Source organism: Cervus elaphus, chromosome 4 (assembly GCF_910594005.1).
Source record: "Cervus elaphus chromosome 4, mCerEla1.1, whole genome shotgun sequence".
Classification (NCBI taxonomy): Eukaryota; Metazoa; Chordata; class Mammalia; order Artiodactyla; family Cervidae; genus Cervus; species Cervus elaphus.
Window position 1 is genome coordinate 33,560,113 of NC_057818.1, and position 14,107 is coordinate 33,574,219.

The window sequence follows — 14,107 nt, forward strand, 5'->3', positions numbered from 1 at the left end:
GGGTGATGTGGCTGGCAATAAAAGCTAATGTAATGTAGCCTCGGGCTGCAATAAAAGACGTGTAGAGGGAGTTGATAGTCTAAGCTGCCTCTAGATTTCTGCGCTCAGTCCCACTGTCCGAGGAGGGCAAAAAGGAGACAGGTGTCCATTCTGGAGACGGGAGACAGAGGCGGTATCCTGGAAGACCACTCAGATACTGAACAGCTGCAATGGGGAGGGAGAATTCTATCTAGCCCTCATTGACATCAAAGGCTCATACCCAAGAGTACAACCTCTGGGGACACGGAGTTTGGATCAACCCAAAGGGAGTGTTTCTAAGTGTGGAAGTCCCTAAAGCCTTGGTGGTTTGTGCCCAGGGGTAAGGAGCTCCCTGTGGCTAGTGGCGCTCTGGCTATCACTGGCACGAGGAGCCAGGACTGGAGGACCTGGTGGCACAGTGTGTTAGTCTAGTCGGTCTCTTGGGTCCCTTCCCCCCATGCAGGAATGCAATGATTTTTTCCCTTCCCCAAACCATCCCTGATCACTGAACTGCACGTGGCTTGTCTTTACCTTGGTCCTCCTTGCTTATACTTCCTTTGAGCACCGACTGTATGCAGCCTTGAGATTTTAGTATGTTCTTCACCAGTGATATTGTCAGCTCTCTGGGGAAAGGCCCTGTGATTTGACCATTTCAGTGTTCCCAGCCCAGGCCTTTCATTAAGAGTAGGGGACAGTGAAATGAGTTTCAGATGGAGTGCAAACCAAACCCTGCCAGAGGGCCCTGTGAAAGCTTAGGGGTGGCAAAGTGGGGACACCACTCTTACTGCTACTTATGGAAACTCGGAATAGAGATATTAGCGGTAGATATCTATAAAGTAGGACAGAGCTGAAGGGTGAAATAAAATGGTATATACTGCAAAATATTATCAAATGACACTGGGTTGGCTAACCATGACTTCAAAATATTAAAGATTCATACAAAGTTCCGTATTTAGATGTTGTAACTTAACTGCCAAGTAATATTATAGGGTGAATCTTTTTTATATACATACTTGAACTAGTGATATGTTTAAATCATAATCAGTCCACAGGTATATCAACTCAAAAAATAAATAAAAAGGCTTTTGCTTTTAGATAGTGGTAAGAGATAGGATTAAGAGCCAAGACCACCCACTTATTATTTCACCTGTTCACAGATTACCATGTGATATTAGGCGAGTCGTGGTTCTTCTATGGGCCCCTGGATCCTCATCTCTGAAAGATGGTTGGTGAGGATAGCCAACAGCTTAGTTAAGTGACTTCAGACACCTGACTCCTGAGAATTCTGCCTGGTAAAGTGAGATGTCCAATTTTCATTACAAGAAATAGGAGGTCCAATCACTCTACAGTATAGGCCACGATAGAGACTCTGATTTAAGCTGCCACATGTTTAGGGGGGACAATGACAAAACGGAATGGAAGCAGATGTGAGAGATGAGGATGGTGAGAGGTAATCTCACCAGGCTAGCTGTAATCTCACCAGGCTAGCTGAACCACCGAATGGCAGAGCACCCTGACGCAGGTTAAGTTGGCTGTTGGATGCCTGGCTTTTAATCTCAGCTTTGCCAATTAACAGTGATGCAACCCTGGAAATTTCCGGGTTTTTTTCCTCTGTAAGATGCTAGCAATTATCTTAACCAGCTCATAGGTTGCTGCAGATAAGTCTCACATTATAGAATGGCCTTAGCATAGAGCCTGAATCTAGCTTAGTACTCAATACATGATGGATTTTAACTGTTATCAGATGCCATTTTCCAGTATTTGTAGGGCTTTCAGGAGAAGGAAAAAGTGCCAGGGAGCAGGGCAAAGAGACTACTGGGAGAAAGTTACAGCAGAGGATATCTTAGCTCCTTACATGACGGGATATTTTAATGAACAGAGTTAATGAATTGCCTCTGGTGTCAGGGGTTTCCTGAGACGTCGTTAGCGGGCTGTCATCAGGACATTTAGGAAGCTGCAGGATCAATGACAAGCAGAAACCCTGCAGAGAGGAGAGTTCAACCATAAGATCTCAGAGGCTCCTTTAATGGACAACATCTGGGAGCTTGTAGGGGCACAGGGTCGAGCCGTCAGCTCAGCTCTCTGTCCCGCTGCTCTTCTCCAGGAAGCCAAGGAGGACCGGGATTGCAACACCCACCACACACGACAGGAAACTGCTGGCCTGTGGGGTCAGAACGGGCTTGGACACCTGGCTTTCCTTCCTCTGGCCTGCTGAGCTAGGACGAGTGTCTTGAATCCTCCTGGGGCTCGTTTTCCCGACTTGTAAAGTGGAGACGCCAGTACCCTCCTCACAGGGTGACCGCACAGAACACAGGAGGGACCTGACGCACGGTCCCAGCTCATCAAGGCGGCCCTCTCCCCGGGCCTTTTCCAGGCAAACACAGGCAGTGCCTCGCTCTCGCGGTGCCGCATACTCAGGAGGGAACGCGGGAGGGCCTGGGGTAGGGACAGATGACACAGGAAAGCTGCAGATGGAACGCAGCACGCCAACCTGGAAGGGCTAGGAGCTTTGGAAGTTGCAGCCTGATGGTGACACGGGCTGTGAGAACACTCGGAATGCCATGGAGGGCTGCATGGGGGCGGGGATCCCTGTTATTTTTAATCCAATGCCAAATTATTGTGCTTCTGCCTGGGCCCAAGGAAGACCACAGACAGGGCAAGCGCTTCTTCAAGCCACAGTCTTTCCAGGAGTCAGACTGTCACAGCTCATCCTCCTGACAAACCCCAAACTACATTTACCTGAAAAACAAACAGGAATATTCTGGAAAAAGGTGACAATTTATCAAGAGACTAATTATCATTTCAGCTAGTCTGGAATAGTAATGAGTCCCTTTTAAAGAGAGGCAGACCTTGTGATGAATATCTCAACATCACAGGCTTAGCCAACCTTCCCAGTAAGATATAACTTAAGGGTAACTTTCCACAGCAGCCCATATGTAAAAATGAGCAGGGGAAAATGCAAAGGTATCCAGGAGGCAGGCACTTTTCAAAAGCCATAATTATCTCTAAAATCTTGACTGCCTCTTGAATATTTTACATGGAAGAGGGATGGATCACTTAAACTTCTGAAATATATTTTTTTTTAAAAAGGCAGATTCTAATAAACAATTCATCACTAATTGGGAGGGCCCTCAAGCCAAAGGGAAAGTTTAGTGCAGGATTTTGGCCAAATAGTCACGGGGAAGAACTTCTACCTGCGATGGTTAGTCTATAAAAGTGAAGCCCGGGTCTCTTTCTGAGAGGACAAAAAGTCCCAAGTAGTTACTGAGCACTCATCAACCAGACGTTGTACCCAATTCTTCTGTTATCTTACAGAAATCCCAGGACATGGATATTATGACTAGGTCCATTTTTACAGATGAGGTAGCTGAATCTGAAAGAAGTTACTTAGCTCAGTCTTGGGTTCCTACTTTGCAAGTGGTGGAGCTGGAACTGAGAAGAATCAGACTGCTGGGCAGGGCTGGAACCAGGGTGAGTCAGGTGGGGCTCCATCCGTGGGCACAAAATATAAGGGGATGCCAGTAAACTCAGTTGCAGTTACTGCTAAGTCACTTCATTGTGTTTGACTCTTTTGGACCCCATGGACTATAGCCCACCAGGCTCCTCTGTCCATGGGATTCTCCAGGCAAGAATACCGGAGTGGGTTACCATGCCCTCCTCCAGGGGATCTTCCAGACTCAGGGATCAAACCTGTTTCTCTGATGTCTCCTGCTTTGTCAGGCAGGTTATTTACCACTAGTGCCACCTGGGAAACCCCCCAAACTCAGCAAATTAAGATAAATAATATTTTAAGGAAATATTTCAAAAATCAAGATCACTAGGGGAAAAAAAAAAACTCCATGATGAGCAAAACATCAACATTTTAAATACAGTCAGGATCGAAGTCTGCCCTGGCCTGTCCTCACCTCACTCTCCTCACCCTGATCTTGGCCTGATGGCTCGGCAGTACCAACTCCGAGTCTGAATAGGTGGTCCAGGCCTCGGGAATGATGGAAATAGGGCTGACTGTTCGGTATGTGACCATCGGTAGCACATACCCAGAGATCACAGTGGGGGTGAATGCACTGTAATTTGATACGCTCTGTCTGTCCTGGCCTTCATCCGTGCTTGTTCTTCCTGAGAATGAAACAGCATCCATGGCCAGGATGTTGCCCTTAATTCCCACTCCTCTCACCGGTGGAGCCTAATGACGGCTGAGAAGAGATCTCTGTGTGTCTTAAACTAAACCCAGGGCGGGGCTTCCACTGCTCCAGTTGCCATGGCAGGTGGTCATCATGGTGGGGAAGATGCTGCATCTGAAGACATTTTCTTCAGGGAAAAGTGAACATGGAGAAGTAATCTCAATTTGTGAAATCATGCCAGCACAGAGGACCGTGTCAGGAGGATTTCTGGCAAGTAAAGAAGTTCATGGAGGAAGTGAAGGTTTTTCTTCAACTGGAACAACCAGGGGAAAGGCAGAAAAAGGCAGTGCTTATTCACAGTATCCTTTGACAAGTATTCAGTGCCAGAAGGCGAGAGAATAAGGCTCCGGCCACTGTTTACCGTGGCCTGTGGAGCTGTTTATGCCAGCTTTCTGGATTCAGCACCTCGCATGGTCTAAATGAGTAGAAAAAGAGAGGAAAGGAGAGAGAGACACCAGTGCCTGACCTGCCATGAGAAAGGGCATCCGTAGTCTCTCCCACACTCTTTTCTCCCCCCTCCTCTTTCTTCCTTTCTTCTCTCTTAAACTCCCATCTCATTTAACATCCTGTGTACTAGGTTCTCTGCCTGAGCAAAAACCTTGACCACAGAAACTCTGAGAACAATGCTTTATCTCAATAAGCATCTCAGAACTCTGCAACTGTCAGACGACTAATTAAACCAAATAACAGTGAAATTTTGCCTCCAGTTCTAACAAACGTGCATTATTCACAAGCACTTAGAAATTAAAAGTGCCTTCGTTTTTAAAGTTAAATAAACTGTCCAGGCGGTAAGTGAGCTTTGGTTTACAAAACACTTTGTCTTACTTTCAACTGAGTTACTTAATACTCCCTCTCATAATCCATTTGCATTGATTCCTCCTTCATCAACTGCCCATGCATTCCAACATACTCAGAGCTGCAAAGAACTCCACTGCTGATTCACCAGGGAGGCAACTATATTCAGTTAAAAAAAAAAAAAGATACAAATAAGAATCCACTTAAGCCAGTAATTTTTTTAAAATAGAGCTTTCCTCTTAATTATAATATAGCATTAGATTTTTTTTTTGTTTCATTCTTCTTCTAAATTCATAATGATACTATCAAACAGTAACAAATATAAATTTGTGCAGCCTGGAATATGCAATTTAATCATAAGCAGTAATTTCCATATCACGGAGCAGGGGAAAAAAAAAGTCAGATGATTAAACTCCAGTGCATGAGGACCAATCCTGAATTAAATTTTACTCTGCTAAAGTTAGCTTTTGTACAGCAATATCAAGAATGGTTTAAAGGTAATAGCAAAACATTTACTGTTATATTAAAACTCCATGCCCCAAAGTGTTTACCAAAGATCAAACTGCTGTTCTTTTTTGCAAATTAAAAATGCCTTGCAGACATCTTCAAAACCTCTTGAAAGAATAGGCAATGTTATCACAGCAATCTCACTAATATTTCCCTTCTTTACTCCTTGCCTTCCCCCTCGGAGTCTGAAATGATGCTTTTTTTTGCAGGGGAAAAAAAAGAACTAGAAAACCCTCCAGATCACTGCCTCAGTGAGAACTGACCTTGTTTATTATACAGTCCAGCCCCCCTCATCTCCTGCTCAGAGGATTTCAAGATTCAGATTTTGCAACTTTCTAGTAAACTCCAAGGTGGGAAGAAGAGACTGAAGGTAACAGGACCCACGGACTAGAAAGATGTTAATCCTGACAAACTGCTGAAGCAGTAGCCTGAACCACAGCTAGATTGAATTCGGTCTCTCCTGAGAGGTCCAGACAAGGCCGGTGGTAACAAAACTGCTTTTCATGGTGCCCTCAAAAGCAGATGGGCCCCAGGCACAAAGTTGGAGCAGGGTGCCATTGCCCTCTAGCGGCCAGAAGTGCAATCTTCCGCGAAGGAGCCCATTTCCAGAGCTGCACAAGGCTCTCAATGTCAGGGTAAAATTATAGCAGAAGATGTCTAATTATCCTCCTCGAGTGTTTTCTTTAGTTCTTCTTTGCCCATAGAGGAGGCTGTGGATGGCTATCATAGTAACACTGATGGAAACCTCACTCTTACTCATACTGGTACAACAGAATTTGTCCAACTTTCTCCAGCTTTAAAAAAAATTTTTTTTTTACCAGACCTGTTGATGTTTCTCCCCAGTCCCTTAAATAACACACACACACACACACAGAGAGAGAGAGAGAGAGCGAGCGAGAGAGAGAGAGAGAGAGAGAGAGAGAGAGGGAGCGAGCGCGGACCAAAGACATTTACATATTTCAGGGGCAATAACTTTGAACCAAAAAGACTGACAACTACAGTGGCTGGTAAATCTAGGACAGGGATTCTTGACAAATCAGGTAACTTTTTATGAAACAATGACCAATTGCATAAGGGGGGGAAATATCCCAAGCACATTTCAATCCCTTAAATCACTGGCTTGTGAATTTACACAATAGTGAGATTTTCTAGTAAGGAAAAAAAAAATGTACAAATTGATAGTAGTTATTCTGCAAATTTGACAGTTTAAAAAAAAAGGTTGGCTACTGACTTTCAAACTCTTTAGACTACTGTCTTATCATTATTATTTAATGATAAGGTATTCCTATGATCAAAGTGAAAGAAATCAATATTGAAAATAAACAAAATGATCATGTTTCTGGAACATCTGCCTACATAAATGTGTAGAAAATGAAGGCAGACTAAAATCAGATTTGCAGATCTCCTTTAGATGGTTCTGAAAATAGCTTTGAATATCACAGATCAAAGTTTACGTTAACTGTCAACTTCATAAGTCACAGACATTCACAGGCAAGATTCTGAGACACACTATGCTCAAGGGAGTGTAGCTCTGGCATTGTAAATCAAGCTTTGAGGTCAAAGTCATGGCATTTCCCATATGAAGATCCCCAAACCAGAATCTTTACAAAGCAGCCATGTAATTCTATTCAAACTGGAAGAAAAACCATGAATTATGAAGACAAGTGCATTAAAGGAGCATGAAATCGATCTGTATTCCCCCAAATCATGGCATGGCTCTCCAACCCTGCCCCCACCCCTTTTCAGGAACAAACAAACATACACACACATCCACAGCCACCACTGCAAAGAGGAGCTGTGAGTTCTGGGTCCAAAAAAAACACAACTGTAACTTTTTAAAAAATTCTCAAATTAACAAAAGATTGCATCTTAATTGAAAACAGAATTTGCGTTTCTAGTAATTTTACTGTCTAGCGTTCAGATAAGAATGCAGAACATAATGAAAGTTCTGAAGTGCTATCAAGATGGTCCACTGCTTCAATTAGAGCTACTTCCAAAGCCTATTTTTCTAGTAAGCAGTAAGCTCAGTTTGAATAAATCGACATGCCTGGGCCTCAACAGATTATCCTATCTCAATCCTTCCAATGCAGCTCCCTTCCCCAACGGTGGGGAGGGGTTTTTTGTTTGTTTGTTTTTTCCCCTAACAATATAATAAAATGACCAACTCCAAAACAACATGGAAAAAAAGGATCATAATAATATATGAATAATAAAATGTGACTGCAAGACATTTTAATTGTATTAATTTGCATTGTTTCAAAAACAGCATGTAGAGCTAATTCTCACTCAAGGAAAGTTTCCTGTCCTCTCAGATGCTTTTCCTTGGTCTGTAGTTGAAAACTACTCACATTCCATTGTACTAGGCAGGATTTCAGTCTTGCAGAGAGGTTTGAATTCTAGGGCCCTCTGGCCAACTCTAAAACTTTGAGTCAGAGCTCATGACTAAGGAACTTCAGTGAGCAGGAGCTTCAGGGTCCCACTGGCCTTGGCCCCAACCCTCAGTCTCTTTGTTTTGCAACTTTTATTCCTTTGTTCTACTGGACTAGGACCAGGCTCTCCTGCAGCTGGGGTTTGGGCAGTGATTACTTCTGGATTCTGCTGTCTGCATCTCTGTATTTGTAGGAAAAATAATTCCAGGATTAATGAAATGAAGGTCAACCTCGTCTCTTCCCTTTCACCGTATTAGGCTCCAGCTCTCGGAGCCCCGCGTGGCAAACGTGCTGATGCGATGCTGGCGATCCTCGCTCCTGAGAACACTTCTGCGTCCCCTTCCCTGGGAAACCCAGACACTCCGCAAAACCAGCAAGCCCAAGCGATAAAGACATCGACCCATGTCGTCTCACCAGATGAATCATTGTGGCTTCCTTGTGATTAAACCGAAAACTTACACTGCCTCATATAAAACCGATAGGAATGATCGGAAGAGGAAAACAGGCACGATTTCAGAGCCACCCGACAAAGATTTGTTTAGGGAGGGAAGACTTTACAGGCATGCCTATGCCTTCTTGCAGTAGGGTTTTAGAAGCAACCTTCCACCCCACCCCTTAGGAACGACCCGTCGTCATGCAGAGGTGGCGTTATTAAATGATGAGAAGATGCAATTTCTTAATAGCAGTGCGATGGCCCGTGAAATCCCTGCTGCATTATCAGCAAAGCAACAGGGCTTTCTTTTTCAAGCATTTAGAAAACCTTTAACGCGGGAGAAGAAGGCGTGTGGACACTACCGCTCCCTACCCCACCCCGTCCCCACTTCCACCCTCACCCCCAGAAAACGAGGAACAAGGCCTTGGCAAGAAATGGATGAAGAAGCGCGACCAGGGGGAGTGGGGAGGTGACGCTCGCTGACCCCACTTTCTCTGGGGACTCTTCTTCATAGCACCAGCCGAGCCTCCTATAGCTACACCCGGGTGCAGGGAGAAAAGGGTGCTCTCCTCGCCGTCCCCACATTCTGCGGGTTTCTGCAGGCTCCTCACTCGCCGCTCCGGTTCGGGGCAAAGATGTGGGAGGGAGGTCGTGCGCGCGGAGCTGGAAAGGCTCGGCGCACTCCGAGAGGAGGCGCAGGCTGCGGGGAAGGCTCGCTTCGCAAAGTTAACGTTGACCCGGGCAGGCTGCGCCAAGCCTCAGCCCAAGCGAGCCCGAGTCTGGGCCGCTCACATATCGCCCCTAGAGCTGGCGGGAGCTGACACACTTCCCCCGGAGCCCTCTGAAGACACTCCGGCTCGAAGGCTGGAGCGCTCGCCGCAGTCAGCAGCCCCCCATTTCGAGCCGCAGTCAGCGGACCCAAACCCACGCTCTAAAAGTGCGGGGAAATCGCCGACCCGAGCTGGGTTTCTGCCGTTTTCCGGGGCTTCCCCGGCTATCTCGATGGAGGAACTGAGTCCCCGGGAGCGCTCGGTCGGGATAGGGGAGGAAGGGGTAGGGACCCTGCAGAGCGCGGTCGTGTCGTCGCTTTCGGAAAGAGGCGCAGCGCGGGCGGGAGGGCGGGCGAGCACCGCGCTGGGGGCGACTTTTCCCGGGAGACCTGACCGGGGGCGGTCGGCGCGTCCGGGGCGCAGCCTCTGCAGCCTCCAGCTCCAGCCGGGTGCAAAGCCCCTCTCTCGAGGCCTCGGCGCAGACCCGCTAAGACACCGGAGCTGCAGGGAGAGACTGGAGCGCACATCTGGCGCCTCTGTCCCCTGAGCTGCCCGCGCCCACAACTGGCTCCCTTCTTCCTTTTCGATTTTTAAACAAATCTTCTCTTACCTCCGCCCTCCCCAGTCCGCTTAGCATTTGTGAAACCTTGTCGAGTCAGTCCTTCTCCCCCCCATCCCGCTCGCCAGACATTCTCATCCAAAGACCAGCCCCCCCGCACCCACCCCCAAAGAAGCCCCATCCAGGCGAGAGGAGGGCACTGGCGGCGCGCCTCACCTGGGGCCCCGGAGGGTGGGCGCGGGATGCGGGCCGTCGGTCCCTGGCGCAGGGCGAGCGCAGCGGTGTCAGCCCCGGCCCCTGTCCGGGTCCCATTCACAAGTCGGCGGCGGCTGCGAGCGGCCCCCGCGGCATCCGTTCGCGACGCTCCCCTCGGCTGGCGGCGGCCGCGCAATGAGCCGCCGAGCGCGCTAGTGGCAGGAATGAGAAACCGGGGGGAGGTGGCGGGCGGGGTGGGGGGGCGGAGAAGGAGGGAGGCCGCCGCTGGGAGGGAAGGAAAGGGCGGGGGGGCGGAGAGGAGCCGAGGCCGCAAGACGCGGCTAGCCGGGCCTCGCGGAGGCTGCGGGGGCCGGCCCGTCCGCGTCCCTCCCCCCAGGGAGCCCCGGGATGTCAGCCCCGGGATTTGTGGCCACCCCGCTACCCCTCTCTGGGTCGCCGCACTCCGGATCCCTTGAGTCTCAGATGGAGTCTGGAGCGACTGAAGTTGGGCTCCAGGGACGCACAGCCAATCAGGGAGGGCGGCAGAGGAAAGCTGGGGAGGGCTCCAGGGCCCCTCTTTCCTCCTTCGCCCAAATCCGCTCCAGCTGGTCAGGCTGGGCCGTGGCCCAGGAGGCTTGAGAGGTGGGTAGGGGGGAAAGCATCGCCCAAGTGGGGGAGGCAATCGGGAACTGTTCCCCCTCACTCCACCACCCCACGTTCCAAAGATCCCTCCACGTCGGCGGCTTCTGCCCTGCCCCCTCTCTCCATCCCTAGCAAACTCTGCTAAGGGTGCGGATGGTGAAACCTGGAGGAGGGAGACTCTGGACTTGGGAAGAGCCACGTCTCCTTCTCTCCCAGGTCTCCCTCTCGCCACCCATCTCTAAAGCCTAGTGTGCGTTAGGGGAACGGGGCCGGGGAGGGGGGCCAGGATCGCTTAGCCAGGGTCGGCCCGGCCCCCGCCCCAGGCAGGTACAGTGGCCCCCGCCAGCACGAAGGGTCACTTGTTGCCTCAGGCCCCTTCGCTGCGCCCCCCGACCCCAGGCTCCGTGGAGAGTGCGGTTCTGCTGACGACCCGGCCTAAGGACTCAGGGCCGGCATCCTTCCTGAGTCCCGCACTGTGTCCCTCTAAGAAGACTCCTCGGAAGAAGGGGCCCCGGGCCTGCTTCCTGCCCTTGCGGAGTCGCCAGGAGAAAACGCTGGCCGGGCCCGGGCTTCGGAATCACGCCAGGGACTGGGCGGGGCGCTCTTGCTTCGGGGAACAATGCTGGGGCCCGCACACTCTGCCGTCCCTAGGGAGAAAGGGGGGACAACTGTGCCCGGAGGGGGACCCCTGGCCGGAACAAGTTTTTCGGGTGGGAGGTGGCGGAAAAAGCAGAGGCGGAGGGAAGATGAAGCAGCAAAAGGATAACTGGAATCCCAGGAGGGACCGCGAAGAGGGCCGAAAAGGAGGGACGGGCTCGCCAGGAAGGGGGAGGAGGCGAGAGGGATGCAGTCGGGCCGAGGAATTAACATTAAAAGAGGTAGAAAAAGGAAGAGAGCGCCTCGGACTGCGCGCGAACGGGGAACTGAATTGGAGAGGTGGCGGGACCGAGGGGGGCGACCAAAGCCCGCCCCGCGCCCCTCGCCCCGGGCTCCCGAGTCCACGAAGCACACGGAGCCCCGGCGTTCGCACGCGGCGCCCGGGACGCGCGCGGGGGCGGGCGGCGGGGCGGGGCCATCCGGGTACCACGCCCCCGCCCCCCGGGCGCCCGCGGGCTTCTCGGCGATTCTGGGTTCCCGGAGGCGCGGCAAGCCGCCGCTGCCCGCGTCCAGGGCAGAGACGCCGAGTCCTTCGCCCTCCGTGTCCCGGTGGCCTTTAAACTGCTGGTTCCTGGGCTGGGGGTGAGGCCGCTGAGTTTGCCGTTTCTCATTTCTCTTGCTCTTAAGTGCACCCCCCCACACCCTTTACTTCCCGAAGGTCGCGAGGAGACAGGGCTCTGGGCGCCGGGCACCCACTCTCGCCGCACACGTGCCCGCGCGAGGCCCGCTCGAGGCCGAGGAGGCGGAACGCTTTCCCGGGAGCGCGGTGAGCGGGCCGCGGTGCCCCACGGAGCCCCTTCCACACCCTGCCTGCGTCCTCTCTCAGCGTCTCTGGTCCTGTCCACCTTCCACTTCTGTGTTCTAAGCCCTAAAACCTGGAGTGTCGCCTCGGCCTCGGCCAAGGTCCCCGCCCTCTAACGGGGCAGAGCGCGGTGATGGGGGCTCTGAGTGCCACGGGAGGAGGGAAGGGGGCCCCTCTCTCCCTCAGAGATACTCGCGTTTGGCTCTTTGTCTCCAGACGGTGGTCTGAATTTTCTCATGCTTTCCACGTAAGTCTAAGTGGGAACAGGAAGGGAACGTAAAGGACTCTTCGGTCTAATTGCAGGTATACAAAAATGTCGAGGATCATTCATGATGGTTAGGACATGACTTGATCCGTGAGAAAAGTCATTATTTCCATTTTGGAGGCACAGCCAAGGATGGGCCTCGTCGCATGTGACCTGACGTTATCCGGAGTATATCCTTTGCCTTTGTTTCAGAATTCGTCATGTGACAGCAGTTTAGTGGTGGTAGTGAGGTTTTTTTTTTTAGACCAGGGGTCCCAGACCCCCTGACCCGTAATGGTCCATGGCCTGTTAGGAACCAGGCAGCAGAGCAGGAGGTGAGCAGCGGAGTGGGACTGGCGAGAGAACCAAGCTTCATCTGCGGCTTCACGGTCTCTCCAACCAGTCCCTGCTCTCGCTGACCACTCCCCACCCGCCCCCCGCCGTGGAAATATGTTCCACAAAACCGTCTCTGATGCCACAGAGGTTTCGGACTCTTCTGTGAATGATAACATCATTAGATTTTAAAAAGTATGTTTAAGTATGTTAATCTATCGTTTGGTAGATTTCTACTCACATTGCACACCCGAATCAGATGGAACTCCGTGTATAAGGGCTGTCAGTATTCCTTTGCACAAACCAGCAGTTTTACGCCTGGGTGTCTACTTAAGACAACTAGAAACTATTGTTAGCCCACACACATGTACCTGAAAAGCAGAATTAGCCATTATAGCCAAAAGTTGGAAACTGTCCAAGCGTCCATCTACTAGTGAGTGAATAAATAAAATGTGGTATATCCATATAATGGAATAGTATTTGGCATTAAAAAGAAAATAAATACAGGTGTATGTTACAACATGAATGAACCTAAAAAACATGTTAAGAGCCAGAGGCAGAAGCCATATATTTTCTGATTCCATTTATATGAAATGTTCCAAAAAGGAAAATTTATAATAGAGACAGAAAGCAGATCAGTTGTTGTCCCAAGGGTGTGAATAAAAATTGATGAAAATGGGCTTGAGGGAACTGTGTTGGATGATGAAAATGTTCTAAAACTGGATGATGATGATGGTTGCACAAATCTATACATTTACTAAAATTCATTGAGTCACAATCAAAAAGAAAGACAAAAATTTTATTTTACACCTTTATTCCCAGAGTATCTATGACCTGCAGCTGAGCCCCAGGGGGAAACTTTTTGCAAGGCAGTTTTATAGAAAAAAAAAAAAGCTAGTTCTTGTGGAAAGATAACCATGCTTCTATTCAGCAAGTTCTATTTTGGCAAATGCTTTGGAGAATCTTATAAGTGTTAAAGCAAGTTAATTCCCCCCTTTCACTCTTAAGTGATTAATTCCTGAGAACCAGAGTTAGGCATTCCAGTTCGTGACATTTTAAACACACCTACACATAGGCACAGTACAAAGTGCACATTTCCGAGGGGATTTTTTTTATGACTATGTTAGGTTCTCCTTAGAAATCCATATCGAGCTCTTGGGTGGAGTACTGTGTGATTACAGTTTAGATTAAAAAAGGAAAAGAGAAAAAAAAAAAAAAACCTCTTTTTTGACAGTTTAAATTAAAAGGTTCGGTTCATCCAGGCAGCCGAAAGTTTGGGTGTTTATCTTAACTTGCCTCACCTTTTCTTCACCTTGTTCTTCACGGGAGGAAGCCAGGGTTCATAGTTGCTCTGGAGGCAGGATTAAACAGTCCCCTCTGCTTCCTGACTCTTCCCATCCAGACAGAGATGAGGCTCAAATGGGCCTTTTCTTGTCTTTGTCCTTGTCAGCAAGAAGCTGATAATTTCCTGTTGGTTCCTTCATCAAAGGTACCAGGCTGCCGTCCCTTTGATGTGTCGGTCCTCAGACTCTGAAGATAGCC

At 49.6% G+C, this 14,107-nt stretch overlaps 2 protein-coding genes across 2 annotated transcripts in view; one reads left to right on the forward strand and one right to left on the reverse strand.

Annotated features, from left to right (window-relative positions):
* Positions 1-12,608, reverse strand: part of LOC122692733 (collagen alpha-1(I) chain-like) — a 102,673-nt gene extending 90,065 nt beyond the window's left edge. Inside the window, exons 1-4 of the mRNA XM_043900571.1 lie at positions 12,522-12,608; positions 11,829-12,100; positions 11,058-11,757; positions 9,909-10,767 (exon numbers count right to left, since the gene is read on the reverse strand). Coding sequence (XP_043756506.1) covers positions 9,909-10,767; positions 11,058-11,757; positions 11,829-12,100; positions 12,522-12,608 — 1,918 coding nt within the window. The remainder of the gene's footprint in view (positions 1-9,908; positions 10,768-11,057; positions 11,758-11,828; positions 12,101-12,521) is intronic.
* Positions 10,402-14,107, forward strand: part of LOC122691792 — a 374,778-nt gene continuing 371,072 nt past the window's right edge. The window contains exon 1 of the mRNA XM_043898642.1: positions 10,402-10,529. The gene's annotated coding sequence lies outside the window, so the exon portion shown is untranslated. The remainder of the gene's footprint in view (positions 10,530-14,107) is intronic.